At 32.1% G+C, this 21,364-nt stretch overlaps 3 protein-coding genes across 3 annotated transcripts; 1 reads left to right on the top strand and 2 right to left on the bottom strand.

The window, feature by feature from the left end:
- The first annotated feature begins 1,187 nt into the window (after positions 1 to 1,187).
- On the top strand, positions 1,188 to 2,426 carry LOC147389671 (heat stress transcription factor B-2b-like). The gene is made up of 2 exons (XM_086419108.1): positions 1,188 to 1,509; positions 1,599 to 2,426. The coding sequence occupies exons 1-2, from the start codon at positions 1,264 to 1,266 to the stop codon at positions 2,289 to 2,291; spliced, it is 939 nt and encodes a 312-aa protein (XP_086275234.1). The 5' UTR covers positions 1,188 to 1,263; the 3' UTR covers positions 2,292 to 2,426.
- An 8,696-nt stretch (positions 2,427 to 11,122) lies between these two features.
- Positions 11,123 to 11,854, bottom strand: LOC147389670 (BON1-associated protein 2-like). The gene has a single exon (XM_086418909.1). It carries the CDS (start codon positions 11,827 to 11,829, stop codon positions 11,314 to 11,316), a length of 516 nt encoding a protein of 171 aa, XP_086275035.1. The 5' UTR covers positions 11,830 to 11,854; the 3' UTR covers positions 11,123 to 11,313.
- Positions 11,855 to 19,697: 7,843 nt separating this feature from the next.
- On the bottom strand, positions 19,698 to 20,204 carry LOC147389669 (BON1-associated protein 2-like). Its single transcript, XM_086419786.1, has one exon. It carries the CDS (start codon positions 20,202 to 20,204, stop codon positions 19,698 to 19,700), a length of 507 nt encoding a protein of 168 aa, XP_086275912.1.
- Between the last annotated feature and the right edge of the window lie 1,160 nt (positions 20,205 to 21,364).

Below are 21,364 nucleotides of genomic sequence, written 5' to 3'. Positions count from 1 at the left end.
TATCTTTATACATTTACCCTTCTATTAAAGTGTTGGATTCAGTTGATTCAAGAAATAACAAAAGATCGAAATGGTGTAAACACAACATGTAACCTTTTGAAATTTTATACACATCAATCGAATCAACATGACCTAACCTTTTACTAAAACTTTTATTACTTTTACTTTTGATAACTCTTCAGATAGGAAACATATCAAATGGATTGTAAATCTCCCATCCAATTGAAAAAAAAAAAAAAAATCATTTTTTATAAAATAAGGAATTATTTTTCCACTACGAGAAAGAAATTGGTAGTGGGAACTTCAATTTCCAATTGCATTTTTATGCAGGATTTTCCATCAATCAAACATAAAGTTACATTCCATTGACGCCATTCAATCTATAGTTTTAATAAAGTTACACTCTCTCATTGGACAAAGTTAAACCAAGACGATTTTATCCATATTAGGCTCCAAATCCGTATTACGTGTATCCTAAACCAGAATAATTATCCTGCCCAAGTAGAGCAATCTAATCGGGAATAATATTGTTTCGTTTCCAAACAACTGCACTTTTTATCTTTTTCTTTTCTTCCTGAATTCTCCTCTTAAAGCGCCTGCTTTTAAGTCGTACCACTTTTACTCAACACTTACACGCTACCTATGACACGTATTACTACCCTTTTGTTCCAAACTTTACAAGATTTATTTTATATTTTTTTATAAAAATAGTTTAAAGAAACCTTATCTTAAACCGTTTGGGCTCCACGATGAAACCGACACGTGGAATGAGAAATAGTAAACGAAGGATCGAGAGTCGAGAGAACCTTCTGGAAAAGACGTACGAGAACTTCTCGTGCTCTCCTTTCTCCTCCTCTCTTCTATGATGGGGCCGACGTCTCTTTTCTTTCTTTCTTCCATTCTCTCCTCTCTTAATTAATTCCAGAAAGAACATTCTAGAAACAACAAAAATCCCACCACGCTCGTCACACATCTCCTCTCTCTCTCTCCTCGTTCATCTCATCTTCTTCGATTCAATTAACCTAATTTTGAAGAATCTCGTTCGATTGCGGGCTAGTTTCAGATTCTCTCGAATCGTTCTGGTAATTTTTTTCTTCTTCTTTTGATTTAGTTTATGAAAAATCTAATTTTTTTTTTCTGTCAAATTTAGTTTTTTTTTTTTTTTTTTAATTTAATCTGAGATTTGAATCTGAAAAAGAGGACTAATTGAAATCGAAGATTGATTTGTTAAATTACGTTAAAAATTAGGTTTGGTCGACGGTTATGGCTCCGCCGGTTGAACAAATCGGCGAATCAACGACTGAAGATTCACATAGATCTCTACCAACGCCTTTCTTGACGAAAACCTATCAACTAGTAGACGATCCATCCATCGATGATGTAATATCGTGGAATGATGACGGTTCGACCTTCATCGTGTGGAGACCAGCTGAGTTTGCTAGAGATCTTCTCCCAAAATACTTCAAACACAATAATTTCTCCAGTTTTGTTCGACAACTCAACACTTACGTGAGTTTTTTTTTTCCCAAAAAAGCTTAAAACATAAGAATATCTAGAAATTTCGTTCTTTTTTTCAATTTTTTAAGTATGGTATTTAGGGATTTCGAAAGATTGTCCCTGATCGATGGGAGTTCGCGAACGATTGCTTTCGCAGAGGTGAAAAGAGACTCCTTTGTGATATTCATCGTCGGAAAATCTCACCGGCGGGAACTTCAATAGCGTTGGCAGCTGCTGGAATCGCACAAGTTCAACAGGGATCTCCGTCGAATTCTGGTGAAGAACAGGTTCTTTCTTCAACATCAGCACCGCCAGCTCTAATGTTATCTACAAGGATTTGTGGTGGTACAAGCTGTAGCAGCACGGCTGAGCTTCTTGACGAGAACGAAAGGCTTAGGAAAGAAAATCAAAATCTCTCTCATGAACTATGTCAGATGAAGAAATTATGCAACAATATTCTTGCTTTGATGACTAATTATGCTGAATCTCAACAAGAAAATAATACTTTTGTAGAGGAAAAATCAACACCGTTGCCAGCAAAGAGATTTCGTGATGAAGTTGAAATCAAGAACGAAGAGGAGATGAGTCCTCGATTGTTTGGTGTTCCAATAGGCGCAAAGCGTGTTCGTGCAACAGAGGAGGAAGAACAGGATCCATCACAGGAACAACAAGAACAACAACAATCTGGAGTTGATGCTGTGAAATCTGAACCATTGGAAGGGAGTTCTGATCATCAGGATTCTCCATGGTTGAAGTACAACTGTAGAAATCATCAGAAGGTCTGTAATGGGTAAAATCTAGGATAGAATTTTGGGTAGCAGTTTGAAAGAGGAGCTCACATGCCGGATGCCGGATGCCAAACATAAGGTCGATGTAATATGAAGTTGTCTTTCTTTCTATGGTTTTTAATTTTAATTAAACTTTTGAAATTTTTTAAGGGTAAATTATAATTTCGTGAGCTGGACGAAATTACAATTCAGGCTAAATTCTAATTTCCAAAGCATGAAAAAGCAAGATTGCAGGTTTTTCAAAATGACTCACTCTGAGCCACGGCTGATATATTTTTTTTAAGTGACAATATTGTTAATTTGTAAATTTTGACGATCTCACTAAAATGGAGTGAACCCGCGAGATCGTCACGTTCTATAACTAGCGAAGGTCACCTAGAAAATATATATATATATATATCAACGATCTAATTACTTTATAGCTGTGAAATAGTCACATGTGTTATATATAGCTTTTTAAGTCTTGGAAATTAAAATGAAGTGAGTCGGAATGGAAATTTTGACAAAAGATGAATAGTGTTGATTGGTCACCCAAGGACAGGCTCAAGCGGTAGATCAAAGAGAAGGTTCTTTCTCGGGTGATAGGCGCAGTTCCAGCTGGTTGCACCGTTGACTTCTAGGCGCAGGTGCTGTGATAGTTGTTGTTAAGCCTACTGAAGGAAGAAAGAACTTGCCATTATAAGTAAGTAGGGGTGGCTTCTGCTTTCGACAAAAGCAGTTTTGAACTCAATGATCACATTTTGAAAATTTTATCTTTTCGAAAATTAATCAAGCATGTATAGAAAATTATAAAATTTCTTTATCCATTAATCTTTTTTAAAGTTGTGGTGGAGTAACACTGAAATGTACATGGGGATTGCATGTCTTACATGGATGTGTATCAGAATCAAAGACGACCCCCCACACCAGGTACATTTTAATGTTATTTTTAATTTCAAAAATGGTAAATTGTCATTTTGAAATTAAATTTTTTTATTAATTTAAATCACTCAAATTTATCTTTCTGTTTTTTATTAAATTAAATTTTAAGAATAGTATTTCTGTAATTTGACTTTTTCTTTTATAATATTTAGGCTATTTTGATTTCAAATCCTTTAATGGGAGAAGCTAAAGCTCCCAATTACTACAAATCATGAACAAAAGTAGTGGACAGACAAATATTTTTAATTGATCACTGGGGTCCAGAGGATTCTCAGAGTGCGGTTTAGGTCTTAGGTGGCTGAGTTGTGGCATATGGGATTGCTCGATCAAAGTTGAGTATCTATTCTTTTTTTTCTGTCTACTTTTATTTTAATATACATTATTATATAATTTTACTATAATGCATGTTGTTTTAGATGACATCAAAGAGAGTAATAGCTATTGGCTTCCACCTCTTAGGTTCCAAAACAATAAGAACATTCGTTAGCTCTCTTTAGGGATATTCCTTGATTCTTGATTTGCGTTAAATTACACTTACCGTTTGAATATTTTGTTTCTGAGATTAGGAGGAATTGAACTATTAGTTGAATGAATTTTTTTTTATGGCTATTAGTTGCTTTTCCATATTGGAGTATCTAACTGTTTGGATGCTGTTTTATTTATTTACTTTGGGGTCATTTTATTTATGAATCATGCTAGAGTGACCTCAAGCTGCAACTTCATATGCAATTCTTGGCGTCAAAGTACACAGGAACCAACCGTAAATGCTTTTCAGTCCTATTTCAATGAAAATCATTTATGTTTCTCATACACTTTCACTTCAAGAAGTGTGATAGGAGGCTCCAGCCAGAGGTCACTTCAGCATTATTATTTATTATTGTTGCTGGATTTTTTAATTTAAAATTCGTTATTGATAGAGATCTTGAATGACAAAACATATTTTATTGCTCATTTTTAAATTTATTAAATACTTTTTGGAAGGTGGTGATCTTCTATAAGAGTCAAGAATTGATCATTGTGATACTTTCATCTTTTTCCTTTTAGATCTTCCTTTTTTTTTTTTTATTATATTTAATTGGTAATCAATTTTTACTCTTAGAGCAACTCCAACGGGTCTCTCAAATCTATAAATTTAGAAATAGAGATGTTCGAATTTATGAGAGTCAAGAATTGATCTTCTATAATTAGTAATCAATTTTTACTCTTAAAGCAACTCCAACCGGTCTCTCAAATCTCTAAATTTAGAAATAGAGATGTTGGAATCTAATTTCAATCGCTCTCTAAATCTAAATCGATTTAGACAACCTCTAAATCATTATTCATGACTCTAAATTTAGAGATGGTGGAAAATTTTCGAGCCCGTTTTAAATCACCATTCATTATTTTTAAATACCCATTTTGTCTTGACCTTTTTACATAAATGCTATTTTAACTTCCATCTTTTCATTAAATATATTATAAATATAATTATTGTTCTTATTTATTTTCAATTTTTTTTATTTAATTTCAGATTTAGAGAAAAAATAGTAATTTAGAAGGGGGACTGTTTTAAAAATCGGATTGGACCAACGGTTAAACTCGGTCCAATCAGGGTTTTGAATTTTATCAGTTTAGCTCTCTAAGATTAATCGTCATTATTTTGAGAACGGTTGATTTTTTTTTTTTTTAAACTGATGGCAAGATTGAATTTCAACTTAAACTTCCCTTTCATTCATAGATTCTTTTCCTAAAATTTAGTTATATCTTATAAAAACTGAAAACTAGTTATTGTGGAGACATTGAATCTTTTATTATCAAAGAAATATAGAAATTATAAAACTAAAACTCTAAAAATCAATTAAATCTTTTTTAAAAATCTGGAAATTAATTATTTTACCTTAGAAAATCTGGAAACTAATTATTATAGAAATCTACTAAAAGTACACTCTAAAAATTGGTTAAATCTTAGAAAATCTGGAAATTAATCATTTGACCTTTAAAAAAATCTAGAAATTATTTATTTATATTTGTTTTGATTTTTTTTTATTATGAAATAAATAGAGAAACTGACTAAAATTAAATTTCCAGATTTTATTTCTTAAATTTACTAAATTATTTTTATATTTTTATTATCAAATAAATAAAGAAACCTATTAAAACTAAATTTCTAGATTTAATTAATACATAAAATCAAGATGGTGATTATTTATAGAATACATAAACAATAGGAATTTGGAAGGCTAGGGATTATATTTGAATTTGAACCATTTGAAATTATTAGATATACTTAAATTTGATTTATTTGAGTTGATGATTTTAATATGGTTGTATTTATGAATATTGATGAGTTTAAATTTAAAATAGAAGGACATTTTCTTTACATTACATTTATGAATATTGATGGCTTAGATTTGTGTGGTTTGAAGTCAAAAGGGAAATTCAAACTCCATCACTAACAGTATCAAAATTACCTTTATAACAGTTATAGGAGTTGTTATGTAAAGGGGCTGACAATCAAATGTAATAAAGTTATTTTTTTTGGTGTAACGCATGACATTGATCAATTTCTATTTATTTTGTTTAATAGGTCGTTTTTCATATACAAATAGATTATCATATAAGAGATTAGGATTATAATTAATTTTTGTTTTTTTGTTTTTGTTTTTGTTTGGGGGGGGGGGGGGGGGGGAGACAATGCAGTCCATCACCCAAACCACTGCACTACCCATCAAACATCAGGCCAACCACAATTTCACCACCAACACATCAGCTCTACATGCTAAATTGCCAACATCTTATGTCTTGCACTTAGTTCTATCATGGGTATTTCATCAAACATCTCATATGCAACCAACATCAACCTTGCGCTAGGGCTGCAACATGGGTGAGCTAGCCCGAGCTCAACCTGATTGATGGGCGTGCCTAAGCCGAGTTATCAAGAATATGAGTTGATTCTGGGTTAGAATATCTCAACCTGACTTCAACTCGATCCCAAAGCTACATGCTAATGTAAAAATATTTTCATATTAGTTATATATTTTAAATTATTTCTAATGAAGGAAAAAATCTTTTATTTTTTATTTTGATCTTTTCTTTCTATTTAAATTTAAATCCCTTGTTATTTATGTTCATATATAGTATGTAGAAGGTGAATGGTTATTTCATTAATGAAATTGACATTAAAGATTAAAGAGTACCGTGAAGTATCATCCAGATTTTTTTTCAATTTAGTTATTTTATTTTATCTTATTATTGCGCCTTGTATGGATATTATTAATGTGGGTTTTGATGTAGTATGAGTTGTTTTTTTTTTTTATCTTATTAATTAGTATGCCTGATAGACAATTGGATATTATTAATGTGGGCTTTAATTTAATATGAGTTGTCTAAATAATTGTTCAATGATTGATTTAGAGGTTATAGGCAATTTTATTTAGTAATGATTTTGTATTTGATGTTGTATTTCTAGTTTAAGATATACAATTTATTTGTTAATCAAAATAAATATAAGGTTGTTCAATTAGCCCAAATCATTCAACATGTCCAAAATTACCTAATTTGGACTACCCGAGTTACAACCAATTTTAGAAGTTCAAGTTCAGGTTTAACTTGGGTTAATGAAATTAGGTCCCATGGTCAGGTTGGATTGAGTTCGGGTTGGGGTTTTTGCTACTTGGGTTGAACCTGAGTTTACTTCCAACCTGCCCAATTCGATCAAACAAAAGCAATAAAAACTTGTACAAGATATCCTCCATTCTCATTGTCTACCCTTTGCATTCATGTTCATCTTCCCAAAGTTACTTCATCGACCAACCTATTGTCATCAATTAATCCCAGGTACAGTGAAGACCTCTTTAATCTTTTTATGAAAAAACACTCAATCGTTCATCTTCATCCAATATAGGGAGCAAAGTCTCCTTATATATACTATCTAAGCTTAAAAGGCTAAAACCTTGAGTTTGAAGGTTGAGGATAAACTACTTTCTTTTGTTTATTTGTAATATGTGGATCTTATTAAGCTCAAATCCTTACAAAATTGGACTTCCCTAATCTCAACTCACAACCCACATTCCATCAAACAACGGTTGAGAAAAGAGAAGAAACACATTTTATTGACCTTCAAACTCTTTTGGGACTAAAATATGATATTACCACATATGTTATAGATAAACATTATAAGTGATTTTATTATAAAATCAACCATACAATAGAATCTCTTATGATGTTTATTCCTAATATAATGGTGTGGTAACCAGTCATTATTGGATTTGAATGGATTCAGTAAGATACTACGAAATGAACATTAGTTTTTGTTTGTTTGTTTGTTTTGTTTTAAGCACAATGACTTGAGAGAATGGTCAAGGAGTATGAGTCTTATGTTTATCTTTCAAGTTGGCCCTAATCCAAATCCGTGAGCCTATCATGTATATAAAAAGCATAATGACAAGTGTACGTGGCTGACGTGGTAAGGGCACAGAATCACATATCTTTTTTCTGTCTATCCCGATGAAAAAGATCTATATGTTTTTGTGCCCTTCCCACATCAAGTGCGTTCCCAGCCACGTGCATTCATCATGAATTGACATCGATTCACACACTGCCGACGTGAATGTGTGTAAAGAGTCATAAATGCTTTTCGCCGAGATACGAGTGAAAAGTATCAATGGTCATGTGAAAAGTATGAATCGGTCTCACTCCAGCATGACTCATAAAAATCTAGGGTTAAAATGGGACGTGGAAAACCGAAGGCATTTTGAGAAAAAATGAAGAAGACTCTTTTACAGCAACACGCGGCCCCATCAAATTGTTTTAATAATTGAGATACCCTAGTTTGAATGATGCTTCATGCTTTGACTTCAGTCTTCTCTTATAGGCTAATAGAAAATGACTTCAATACCCCATCTCCAACCAGTGGCAAAACACCTTTATTTTCTGTTCTGTTAGAAAGTTAGTCACCTTCAAGCTCTTCAACTTCTATGGTAAATTATTTTTTAAACTATTCAACCATATCTTCAATCCATCATTTTCAATCAACCTCAACTTAGTCTCTTGTAGAAAATTCATGATTTTTCTATCCAGAATTACATCACCATTCTAAAATTTTATCTTATTCTTGAGGCTTGAACTATATAGAATTATAGAGGAGGGTAAAATATTTTCACCAAGAGGTTGAAGATGATTGGTTTAGGGGAAAAAATAAGAGTATTATTTATTTTGGGTTGAAGATTAACGCATTAAAATCATTTTTCATTTGTATAGTAGAGGAGATATTTCAAACATATATCCTTATATTGTTGGCCCAAAGAGACTAAATCTTATATTGACTGAGCCCCCTATTTTGAGCCTCTGTATGAGAGAAAACCAAACCTATGGAAAGCACACAGAAAGAGATCGGTCATGCCATTTCGAGGTGTTAATTCTCTTTTTTTTTCTCAGTAGAAAAAGTCAATATCCTCGCTCTGATCAGAAGGCCTAGCTAGTGGTACACCTTGCTTTGGTGTCTTTTAATTATTAAATTTCTTAAATTAATTAATGGATCCTGGTGAAGGGTTATCTTTCTAAATAGTCTCTAAGTTTTGGGGTAGTAGTTTGATAGTCCATTTAGTAAAATTTTTATTTCTTAATTGTCCTTTATTATCAGCCGACTCACCGCTTTCTATTTATCGTCAAACTCACCACTTTTTATTTTTTGTCAAACTCGATACTGGTAAAACTCAACCATTTTTTATTTTCAAGTTTTTCCGATTAAAATAAGTAGAAATAGGGACTAAAAACTTGAGATAATGACTTGCTTAGAAGATTTCAAACCAAAAGAATCATTCTTGATCGATTTTCATCCAAAGACCAAGAAAAGTCTTTAAATGTATGAAAAAATTCCTTGAATATGATTTCTTTTTTTTTTCCTTAAATCCTTTATGATAGAATGGAGTTTATGAAACGCAATTGAGATGCCAAAAATAAAAAAAATTTGGATGAAAATGGTGAGTTCAAACGGTTAGGGTATTCAATTGTGAGAAATGTGGGAAATAGGATTTAGGGACTGATTAGAAATAATATTTTTTACTAAATAGCCTACTAAGTGAGACTCTAAAACTTAGCGACTAATTAAAAATAACTCCCTCCGTCGGATCTTTTAAGTAATTTTCCCTCTTAAATTTCATAAATTTTCTTGATTAATTCTTAAACTATTGACTAATAATTTTCCAGTAGTCAATTATAATGTTGAGTTGGATTTTGGAGACTCCACATTCTCCTTGGTCCATGAGTATTTTAGGGCATCCAAATTTGCAAAAAAAAATCATATTTTATCCATGTTAAGATGCTTTCAATACACATAAACTAATGAGAATGTGGAATCTCCAAAATCGCACTATTTTAATCTCCATAGACGACTAATCAAATTAGCTTTTATGGTTTAAATCTAATTCTGACTATCATGGAGTTTGGAAGTTTGGAACAATGCTCTTTAGTCGAAGAACAAACTTCTTTATGCTAATAAAAATAACAAAATACTTCTGATGTTAATGAATTTTGGTATCAATTTATGTGCATTTCCTATAGTTTTATTGCAATCTCCAAATCAACAATTCTATTGTAATCATGTGCAATGACAATTTTGTAAACATCTCATTTTGTGATTAATGATATCTAGAAAAGAAAAATGCCAAAGAAGTGACAACACTCAAAGAAGTACTTTGATTGTGTGGAGAAAAGTATACGTTTGTTTTTTTTGAGATACAAGTGCTCTAACTTGAGGAAAATTGATGATTCTATGCAAATACAGTGCTACTTTGAGTGTTATTTTTTGAGTCATAATAGCATGACTCTTTAAGAAAAATATCTTCACACAATAAACAATTACAATTTTACTTTTTTGTAAAAAAAATTTAAAAGATAAAAATAAAATATTTATGAAAATTACATTATTTTGAATATTTCTAACATTCTATTGGACTAAGTTAGGATTCCACATAAGTTGAGATCCTGACATGATTAGGTTGAACTTTCTTTATTTTTTGTGACTTTCAGATCTAAGGTGTAACAAGTAACAAACTGTTGGGTAAGGGAAAGTCTTCCCAAAGATGGTTCTAAAGTTTGGTATCCGATGTGATCTGACATTTAGTGGTCATCAATTAGTGGGTGAAGGTGGGTTCCAATCCCAAATCATGCTATCAAGATTAACAAACCTAACCAGCTTAGTCATGTTGGCACCATTCAAAATTATTAATTTATATATTGAGATAATTCCTAAAACGTGATCAATTTTTTATGAAATTTCCATTCCGGTACACTATTTATTTTAATTCTGAAAACATGCCTAATAAGATCACAGGTTTTTTAAAGTAACAATCTCGTTGATAAAAAAAGTAGCGAAATCACTGGTAATTTTTGAAAAGCGACAAACTCGCTAATTTATAAAAGTGATGATCTCGCTAAAAACTAGTGAGATCATTGTCATTTATCAGTGAAATCGTCACTTTAAAAGTACTACAACCTTGCCAGGCATGTTTTTGGACTTAAAATGCTCCTTGCGCCAGAATGGAAAATTTCCCATGTTCGACTCACGAAATGGAAATTTACCCTTATATATATATATGTATATATAATTGAGTCATGATAAATTGACGGTCTTTGTACGATTTGTGGCATGACAGTGTATAGAACAATAAATATTTTTCTTCGAGATATTCAAGGAAAAATATCTTTGGTTCTATACAAGTCCGAGAATGTACAAAGAGTGTCAGGTTTTAGAGCATCACTTCATCATTAGTCTATATAGTTATATTTTTCTCTTATTACGAGGGTTATCAAAGATGGTCCCAAAATCCTATATCTTCACGTTATTAACAGTTGACTTAACCAATTTTTTTATTAATTTAACCAATATCTTCACAAAAAAGTCTGCTAAAATTGAAGAAACATTCCTAAAAGTCTGCTAAAATTTTGAGGCAAATTTGAAGTATCACACAATTTTGTGTTATAAAGTAACTAATAAATTTGAAGTTTTTTTTTTTCCAAACTTCAACATATTTATCACCAATTTTGTTCTTGACATTCTTTTCTAAAGAATTTACGTCCTAAACATTATAATAATAATAATAATAATAAAATATAAAATACTAATAAACTACACACTATATCCAATTGACACTGGAATTCCCACAGCAATCCCTCCAAAATTCTTGTAATCAGTTTGATTACTAGGTGTCATCATCATCATCGTTCGATGATCATCGTATTTTGATACTTTCGAGTTCAATCTAATAGATAGATTAATAATACCGTTACGCTCTCCGTCGTGTTCCCTCAACCGATAACTTAGGAAGTGCAGGTAATTTTCCGGCACACAATTTCCTATAAAATCCGATACAGGAATGTTCGCTGTTCCTACCGTCCTCGCACTTTTACCATTCTTACATTGCACCACTACAGTTATAAATTGTGCATTATAAGGCAATGGGAGATCAAGCTTCTCGTTCCACGACGGATAGCTTCCACCTTCACTGTCCACGCTTGTTGATCTGAAGTTGTTTGAGTCTGATTGAACGGTCACAAACGCGTTCTTCTTGATCGAACGACGATTGATGCGTAGATCTTCTGCAGAGATGATTGTGATCTCTATAGAACGTGATGTCTTCATCATATTTGGAACTATTTCTTCGAAATAGACTTAGGTTTTATGGTTTAGGCTATGAGAGTACCCTATATATACATATGATGTAGTGGTTACTCGGGGGACGAATATGTAGTGAAACGCGATGGAAATAGAGACGTGGCTTCTTTATTAGACCAGTTTTTTAATTTTTTCGAGAAATTAAGATTTTTATTTCTTTGAACCTCCCTCGATAAATAAAGGTATTTGGCGTAGATCCTTGGATTTAATTTTAGACCAATGACACTTTTTTTTTTGTGTTATTTTATTAATGTAGTGGGCAATTTTGACCTTTTTTGTGTGTTATTTTATTAAGCTAGTGGATAATTTTGACCTTTCTCTAGGTGCATGTTCAAGTATGTCAAATTGTTGAAATATTCTTTGTCCTTGACAATGGTCTTAAAATGACCAAAATACCTTTGTATTCAAATTCTTGCCAAATTCCCAATTTTACCCCCATCAAACCTTGTTGCTTTCTTCACATTAAATTATTTTTGTAGTCACTAATCATGGTGATGACACCCTAATTCTTTCTTAGTATACGAAATTGCAAGAATGTTGAAGGAATCTCATGTCTTCATCCTCTAACTTCAGAAGAATTGAGGATGATAAATTTTCCTAAAAAATGATCAAATTTGATATTTTTATTTTTCGTCTCCAATTGCCATGAGGAATTAAGGACAAAATACGATTGATTCGTAAATGGACAAAATATATTTGATTCCTCCTCCGTCTAAATAGTTATCAACTTCTTTTTGTTCTTGTTCTTAACTCGTCTTTCTGAAGGTTAATCATGAATTTCGAAATTAAAAAATTATAACTTTATAGGAAAGAAAATAAAGAAGTCGGAGGTGGGAGGGGAGAAGGAATCAAAGATCTTACATGAGGTTAAAAGAAACTCCAAGATACCTCTTTTATATTATTGTTCACGTTATCAAATATAGACGGAAAAGAGAATTTTTTAAGGGCCTCTCTCAATTACCATTCACATTTGTTAAATATATGTATTATATGCCCCTATTTCATAGATACCCTTTTGACCTTCTCTTTCAAAGAACACATTTTAAATACCATTTTTTTCTTTATCTATTATATTTCTTTTTCATTATTTTTTAAAAGTAGGTGAATAGTATTTTAGAGAAAGAATAGTGATTTAAAGATAGAGTTAGTTGGAGTCTTCAATTTTGAAGACTTGGGTTGGAGATACTCTAAAAATTGAGAATGTTTGAGTCATTGTCATTAGCCTCTCATAATTGACTGCAGTCAAATTATTTGTCTAATCGGGTGAACTATGGATGATGTCAAAATTACATTAATCAATTATCTAAGGGTTTATTAACATGTGTCCTAAGGGCACACTTTAAATTCCATTAAATACACTTTGAAAATAAGTATTCGAGAGTTTTACTGACATGTGTCCTCCGGGAGAGTCCGTTCAAAGTTCCCCTGGGGCACGTGTTAACAAAACCCATTTTCCAATTATCTAATATATATGTCAAGTGGAGGACGTCATTACCTCATGTCAGGATTACTCTCTTCAAAAGTCAAAGGTAAAGTGGTGCAATTTTAAATTATATAAATGTAGGGAGCCATCACCAAAAATCTATAGTAATGAGAGGTCAAGTCAAAGAAATTGTCTTGGATGTTAGAAATAATAATTAAGTTTGTCGTATTTAAACTTCAAAAATGGCGTGTTTTTGTGTTTTTAGTTCCTATTAAAATACGACCTTTTAACTTCATCGTCTTTTGCGGCATGTGGTGGCACATGCGCGAGTTCTTGACTTATGCGGCCAATAAATATCCAACTGTGGACGATATCAACCATTCGATCAAGAGCGGATCATCGAGATATAAACTGAATGGTTGAGATGATGGGTCACATGGTAGCTTCGTCGCGCGTGGTAAGGAGACGTCGCGAAGACAAACGCTGACCCCTTCCACGGAGAAAAGAAATTATTGAAAGATTGAATATTTACGTACGTGACTCACGCGCTGATGTCTTCGATATTAAATCATCAAAAACCGTAAGAGCTCACGGATTATCGCGATCACTGTTTTGTGGATATTGTGGGAGCCCAAGTAAATTATAGCCGTTGGATTTACTTATAAATTTCTTTTGAATAATTAAAGCTTTTGGTTTAATGGCGAAGTCTACAAATGAGAATAAAATATGATAGACTCATATTTTCTAGGTTGGTCTTGACCCGTAAATGCACCAACTCATAAGATTACTAGGAACTTGCAGGGCAGACTTCAAGTTACCTTTATTTAGAGTTGCCAATGGATTGGATTGTATTGGATTCGGATCAATTTGTGATTAGTTCGATAAAAATTGGATAGGATCCAAATCAAGCAGATAAGTTTTGGATCGGATTTTTACTGTATGTGGATCCCATTCGATTTAATGACACTTGGTTTGGAATCATCCCATACATACAATTCTATCTTTTTATTTTTTATTCTTTTGCTAGGCTAGTTGGTGGTTAGTGCTCAGCAACTACATATTTTCCTTGTTCATGTATGATTGATTGGAATCAATCCCATTTTTATCTAATAGCGTGGGAATCAATGTGATAAAGTTCTGTATGACTTAAAAAATCTCTAAATATTTTATGATGAAGTTTCTTACTTTAATCCTTTATGGTTAAACATATATTAGTCCAAAGAAGATTATGTCTCTTTCAAGATCCTCTTGATGAGAATTGGATCTGGTCATCTCACTTTCCACCTCCACAAGTTGAGTTTCTTGCATGTCCCGTCTCATACTCATTTCATTTCTTTCCACTTAATTTTTTTTTTCACATACATATATACACGTATGTATATTAGAGTTCATCCGTGTACAGACATCTTCTCTGGGATTGGGGGGAGGGGTTAAAAAAAAATTAGAGGGATATTTGAAGTTAAAAGGTAAAAGAAAAAATATAATAAAGTTAAAGAGATATTATTAAAAAAGTGGGAGAAAAAGAAAGATAATAAAATGTGATGACATGATAAAAAAAGCTAATGTAATAAAGTTTGTAACATTATTGAAAAATATGTAAAAGAGGAAAGATAATAAAATTGAGAAGATATTATTGGAAAAAGGGGGGGTGGAAGTAGAATTGAAGGATAAAAAAGAAAAATAATAAAGTAAAAAAGGAAAGAAAATAAAATTGAAAAGTTACTATTGAAAAAGAAGGGAGAGGAGGACATAAACGACAATAAATTTGTAGGGGATTAAGAGAAATGAGATATGTAGTGTGGACTCCACTCCAAAATTGTAATTAAGTGGGAACTATAGTTGCGTTTTATTATTATTATTATTATTATTATTATTATTATTATTATTATTATTATATCTAATAAGGGTTGAGATCTGTACACTCAAGAAATGGAACTTATACATTCAAGGTGTTTGGAATTACTGACCCGACGAGTTGTGGTGAGGCAACTGGCCTCTTAGAACATCATATCTCACCCTTAGTGACCAGAACATGAAACAAATGCGAGATTGTCTAATTAACAAATATTCTTAAGTTGGGAGCGCATATATATATATATATATATATATATATATATATATATATATATATATATATATAAAGAATCAATCACAAAAACAACTATTATGATTTACTACCTCTAAAATTCTTTAAATTAAAAATATAATCTATTATTTTCATCGCATGGATTGTTTGCTATCCTCACATAAAATACATTGTTGCATAATTCATAATTCATGAGTCCTAAGATAATAATTTTCATTTTATCATGTGTAAACTCAATAAATGGTCTGAGTAATGTGGCATTGACTTTTGATTTTAATTATAAAATACGATCATCCATTGGTTGAGAGTAAATAATAATAAATAATAAAAAAAAACTATCCAACGTAATACTAACAAGTCATCAATGAAGTTGACCAAAAGATGTGCCCTTAAACGAAGGACAAAAAAATTACAAAGGTCCATTTATAAAGTCAGTGGACATGAAAGTATTTTACACACATTATCTACATTAACATCAAATTTAATTTATAACAAAATTAAACTTCTAAGACCATTACCTTTCCCTACAGGTCTCCTCACAATTTGGTAAAATTCTTTTACTGCCTGCGTTGGATACTCGGTCCAACACTGAGTTAACCTGGTAGTGGATACAGAACTTTGAGAAATAAATCTACGGTTATTTGTGAAAAGTCCAGTCAACTCAGTGTTGGACCCAGTTCTAACGCAGGCACTGTAGCAACAGCGAAAACGAGGTCGAACTGCGAGTTGGAATTTTAAGAGCACCGTGTTTCATGAATCAATCTGTGAATCCGCGGTTTGAAAGCGGATCCGCATACCTTATTGCACGGTTTGGTTTACTAAGATCTCTCCGAAATCCCCTGGATAGATATAATATCCCACAATCATGGATTCAAAACTCCTTCAAGACCAAGTCATGGGTCGGTACCAAATCGAGTCATATGTAAAAGTCAATTTTTCAAACGAGATTTAAGATCTGGCATTCATTTTTCAAAACTTCAAATTTTGGAATGAAACATTATAAATGTATTGGAAAACTCGTTTGAGACGACTAGATATGTGACATGGATGAGTCGAGATGCAAAACCGAATTTTAAAACCATGCCCATGAGCACCACCAACCAAAGTGGTCAATGAGAGGTATAAATTTTATTAACCATATGATGATAATCAGGGATGGAGCCAGGATTTTTTTATGTGGTGGCAACTAAGAATTCAATAATAATATTAAATTTGATTTTATAAAGTAAATCTATCAATTTTTTATTTTTCTGAAGTTTAAAACGAAGACGTTAAATAAGAGAGAGAGAGAGAGAGAGAGAATTTAATCTAGGTTGGGACATACTTAAATTTTTTTAGAGAGAGTTTACTTCAACATGGGACATCCTTAAAATGTTTTTTAAAAATGGTGATTTACCCTAGGAAACTAATTGTTGCATTTTTATTTTTATTTTTTTTACAAAAATCCAATTGAGTTCTGACAACTCTAAAGGAACCTTACTTTATGAAATTTATTACCCAACAAATCTTGGAGTGAGCATCCACATCATAAAATTCAAACTGATGCAATTAGTTTATTACTTAACATACCTTGGAGTGGATCCTTACTGCATCAATTTGTGGTATCTAAAAACATGATCCATTCAACAGGGTTATAAAGGACAAATTTCTAAAAACTTTGAAAAGAAAAATTAATATTTTTCACCTTTGAATTTTAGTTTTAAATTTGAGAGTTTGATAGCCATTTATTTTCAACACTTTCGATTTTGCTCAAAAAGGATTTTATTATTTTTATTTTCATTTTTTATTTTGAATTTGAGTTTTTCTATGAAATCTAGAAAGTTGTAGTGTTAGAGATAAGTATGGTCATCATCATCATCAAACTGATTTGATCTTTGTATATTAGATTTATTAAAATATATAAATAATTAAAATATAATTTTAAAACTCATCTTGAATGTTCATCAAATTGATTCAACTCAAAATTAGCAAATCAACTTAAATAAGTCAAATAAAATTATATTGAATTTATGAATATTTTTTAATAAATAAAAATATTTATTTTTTATTTTTCACAAAAATATTAATAACCAAATAAATTGTTAAAGTTTTTCATTGGACTCGGTATATTTTTATATTAAACCACTTTGTAAAGTTTTTAAAAAGGTATTTTAAGTATTTTTCTTAAAAAAATCTTAATCGATTAATATTTTGTTAAGTGGGACTTAAATGATTTGTTTTCTGAGGCTATTCAGTACATATTCTCAATAAAGAGTCCTTTACAGTTATTGTCCTTAAAATATATATCACATATGATCTATTAAAACATAAAATGTTGAATGAATATTTGTGATTGATAAATATAAGACATGTGGAGGATATTTCTCACTAAGTACCAAAGAACGTCATATGGCACCTAGGGATTTGAGTTTAGTATGAATATATGAGGGTAAGCTCAGTGGCTTGGTCACAAACCAACTATAGTTTCAAGTCTCGGTTAAAGAAAATCAGAGATTATATCAAAAGGGGTTAAAATCTTAGTAAGGAAAATCTCAAGGAAGAAGGAATGTATGATGATGAGATATTGACTAGATATGTTTTAAAATCATTAATTAAGATCTCTTTCTAAATTGGATAAGAGTAAAATCAATAATATGATTTAAAATAATCCTAGAGTTTCATTTCTATAAATAAATGGATAGAAGTATTAAAAGGTATGAGTTCTTCCCCCTCTAAATGAGATATTATTTTTGTACTAAACTCTTGACTTGGACGTCGGAGTGGTGTTGTTATAGGCACACCTTAGAGTGTAAAAATGTGAGAATTCTTATTAGTAAGAATCACGAGATAGAGCAAGCTTTTACATCTATAATTTGATGTCGTCTGTGGGATTTGAACCCACAACCACATAATTATTCATCTAAGTCTTTGATCGTTCTAGAATCCAAGCCTGATTTGGAACTTCAATCGCTTATTTATCTAAGTCTGGAATCGTTCTAAAATCCAAGTTTGATTTGGGATTACGATCGGTTATTATATCATTTATCAAAGCCTTAGCCCGTCATGTAAGCCGAGCTCGACCATATGGGGTTAGTTTAATGAAAGTCTTGGCTCATCATGAGAGTCAAACTCGACCGTATGAGATTGGTTTAGTGAAAGTTTTGGCCCGTTATAGGAGTTAAACCTGACCATAGAGGGTTAGTTTAACGAAAGCCTTGGTCCGTCATAGGAATCGAGCTCGACTGTATAGGGTTGGTTTAGCGAAAGCCTTGATGAGTCATGAAAGCCGAGCCCTATCCGTGTGGAATTAGTTATTCTATTATTTATCTAAATCTTTGATCATTCTAGGATCTAAGTCCGATCTAAATTTCGATCGATTTTTCTATTATTTATTTAAGTCTTTGATCATTCTAGGGTCTAAATCTGATCTGAGATTTTGATCGATTCATCTATTATTTATCTAAGCTATGACTGGCTTGTAGGGGAGTCAAGTCCAACCATTGGTAGTGGGTTTAATTGATTTTTGTTACAAGTCCAGCCATAAGGTATTATATTTATTGGCTTAGGAGTTTTAGTCCATGATGACACTAAGCCTAATCAGTAAGCGGAAAATGGTGAACAAACAATATATTTGAAAAAAAGAAAACTATCTTGAGACATGTAATAAAACCAATGGTTCAAATAAATCGAGGTCATTATAGTCGTCACACTTTCGAAAATAAAACAGGCGGATGACGCATGACATGGACATTGACCAAACATATCTTAGACCTCAAAATGAGAATTTATAAGGTGTGTGGCCACATGTCACATAGTACCATTCATTTATTCTCGAGCACTTTGACTAAAAATCCAAACCCTGGAGAAGGAGTATTGTGGAGGATATTTCTTGCTAGGTACTAAGGGGCGACACATGACACCTAGGAATTTGAGTTTGGTATAGATATTTATTAGATACATTTTAAAATCATCAATTAAGATCTCCTTCTAAATTGGATAAAAGTAAAATTGATAATATGATTTAAAATGATCCTATGATTTCATCTCTATAAATATATGGATAGAGATATTAAAAGGTATGAGTTCTCCCCCCTTTAAATGAGATATTATTTTTATACTAAATTCCTGACTTGGACGCCGAAATGATGTTGTTGCAGATACACCTCTGAACGTAAGAATGCGAGAATTCTTATAAATAAGAATCACGAGGTAGAGCAAGTTTTTGCATCTACAACACATGATCTAATAAAAAATATATAATAATTCACTTCATACTTAAACTTCTTTGGGTTTACAATTTTGACAGATTTTGAAATTATTTACATTTTTTAAACAGGAAAAATATATCAATTAAATCAAATTCCCATAAGACACAGGAATTCCAATTGCAACCCCATTAGAATTCTTGTAAGAAGGTTGAGCTTCCGAAGGCGGTAGCGGTAGGGTTCGATCAACATATTCGGGTACCTTCATCTTGATTGAGAGATTAACGATACCGTTACGTTCACCATCGGATTCCCTCAAACGATAACTAAGAAAGTGCAAGTAATAATTAGGTGTATAATCAGCAACGAAATCCGATACAGGAATGTTCGTCGCGCCTACACTCCTTACTCCTGAACCCGTCTTGCATTGCACCTCTACGGTTATATATTGAGATGAATTGGGTAATTCGAGGTTCAACTTCTCGTTCCATGAAGGGTAGCTTCCACCATTGGAATCCATTTTCGTAGATTGAATGTTATGAGAGTCGGACCGGACGATCACAAAGGCATTCTTCTTGATCGAACGGTGATGGAGACGTAAGTCCTCGGCTGAAAGTATAGTGATCTCTATAGAACGTGATAACTTATTCATGTTGGAATTGTTGAATTGGGTTGATCAGATTGTCTCTCTAATATATAAGCCCGAGAAGCTTTTTACTAGCGAAGGCACAAAGAAACAGAGGAGAGACAGAGAGGTTGTTTCTTTGGGGGAAATAAGAACTTTCCTTCCGTCTTCAAATATTCAAGTCGAAGTTATCGCGTCTTTCTAGCGGTCAAAATGTTTCTATTTGTTGAGTTGGTCTTTCCAGGGCATTTCGTCGCATGTGCCCTAAAGAAACTGTTAAAGTACAATAAATACACCTAGGGAAAAAGCATCTGATGGTAAGAACATTTTCCATATAAAATTCGTTTTCCCAAGTGTAATGAACAAGACCCCTGACTTAATAATGTTTTTGGGACCCTTTTGTCGATCTCCTCAAAAAATAAACCTGATTGGTGATTTATGGCCGTTGATATGAGTTTTCCTTTACTCATCATGGATGAGTTAAGAACAGGCCAATGTTTGGGTTCAAAGCCCGTTATAAAAAACGCTCACCTCGTCCGACTAGATGAGTCATCGTGGTCCTACTAAGAGGACTCAGGGCAGTTGTCATAGTCTAGGAGGATGTCGAACGAGATATTCAATGTGAATCGTCCTTCACATTCACTAGTCTAAGATCTGAGATGACTAATTTGAGATTTTGAAAATATCGGCTAGTGAATTTATACTTGGTCAAATTAATCAATATAATTAATTTTTAATTATTTAAATGTTTGTTATCTCTGAAAAAATAAATTGTTATCGAGCATCTACTAATCTACCTTGATTAATCCACACATATTCAACATTATAGCTTGCAACTGATTCAACTCTCGCTTTTAGGTGATTGGACAAAACCCGATTAGTTTCCACTAGATGAGGAATGAGCAAATAAGAAAAAAAAATGCTTATTATTTAAATAAAAAGATATTAATAATTAATTTTAAAAGAGTGATTTAGACAATTCTGTCATGTTTCGATGAGTATTAGAGATGGCACTGATGGCATGCCTCCCATGATCTCAATCTTCTTAATAAACTAATGGAGAAAATATTCAAATATCCTCATCTTCAAACTCTAGCCAAAAATAACCGTGCTTCATTGACTTCGTACAATATTGCGTGCATAGGGCCATCAATTTTCCTTGAGTGGACAATCAATTATATCTCGAG

The sequence above is a fragment of the Akebia trifoliata genome, chromosome 12, assembly GCF_017979445.1.
Source record: "Akebia trifoliata isolate Shusen 1 chromosome 12, ASM1797944v1, whole genome shotgun sequence".
In the NCBI taxonomy this organism is placed as follows: Eukaryota; Viridiplantae; Streptophyta; class Magnoliopsida; order Ranunculales; family Lardizabalaceae; genus Akebia; species Akebia trifoliata.
The sequence above is the reverse complement of the archived record's forward strand: the minus strand, read 5'-3'. Positions and strand labels throughout refer to the sequence as shown.

Excerpts from the sequence above, each read along its gene's own strand:
- LOC147389671 (XM_086419108.1), top strand. The coding sequence starts at position 1,264 with ATGGCTCCGCCGGTTGAACAAATCGGCGAATCAACGACTGAAGATTCA. Across the intron at positions 1,510-1,598 it reads TTCGACAACTCAACACTTAC|GGATTTCGAAAGATTGTCCC; the intron begins GTGAGTTTTTTT and ends TATGGTATTTAG.
- LOC147389670 (XM_086418909.1), bottom strand. The coding sequence starts at position 11,829 with ATGATGAAGACATCACGTTCTATAGAGATCACAATCATCTCTGCAGAA.
- LOC147389669 (XM_086419786.1), bottom strand. The coding sequence starts at position 20,204 with ATGAATAAGTTATCACGTTCTATAGAGATCACTATACTTTCAGCCGAG.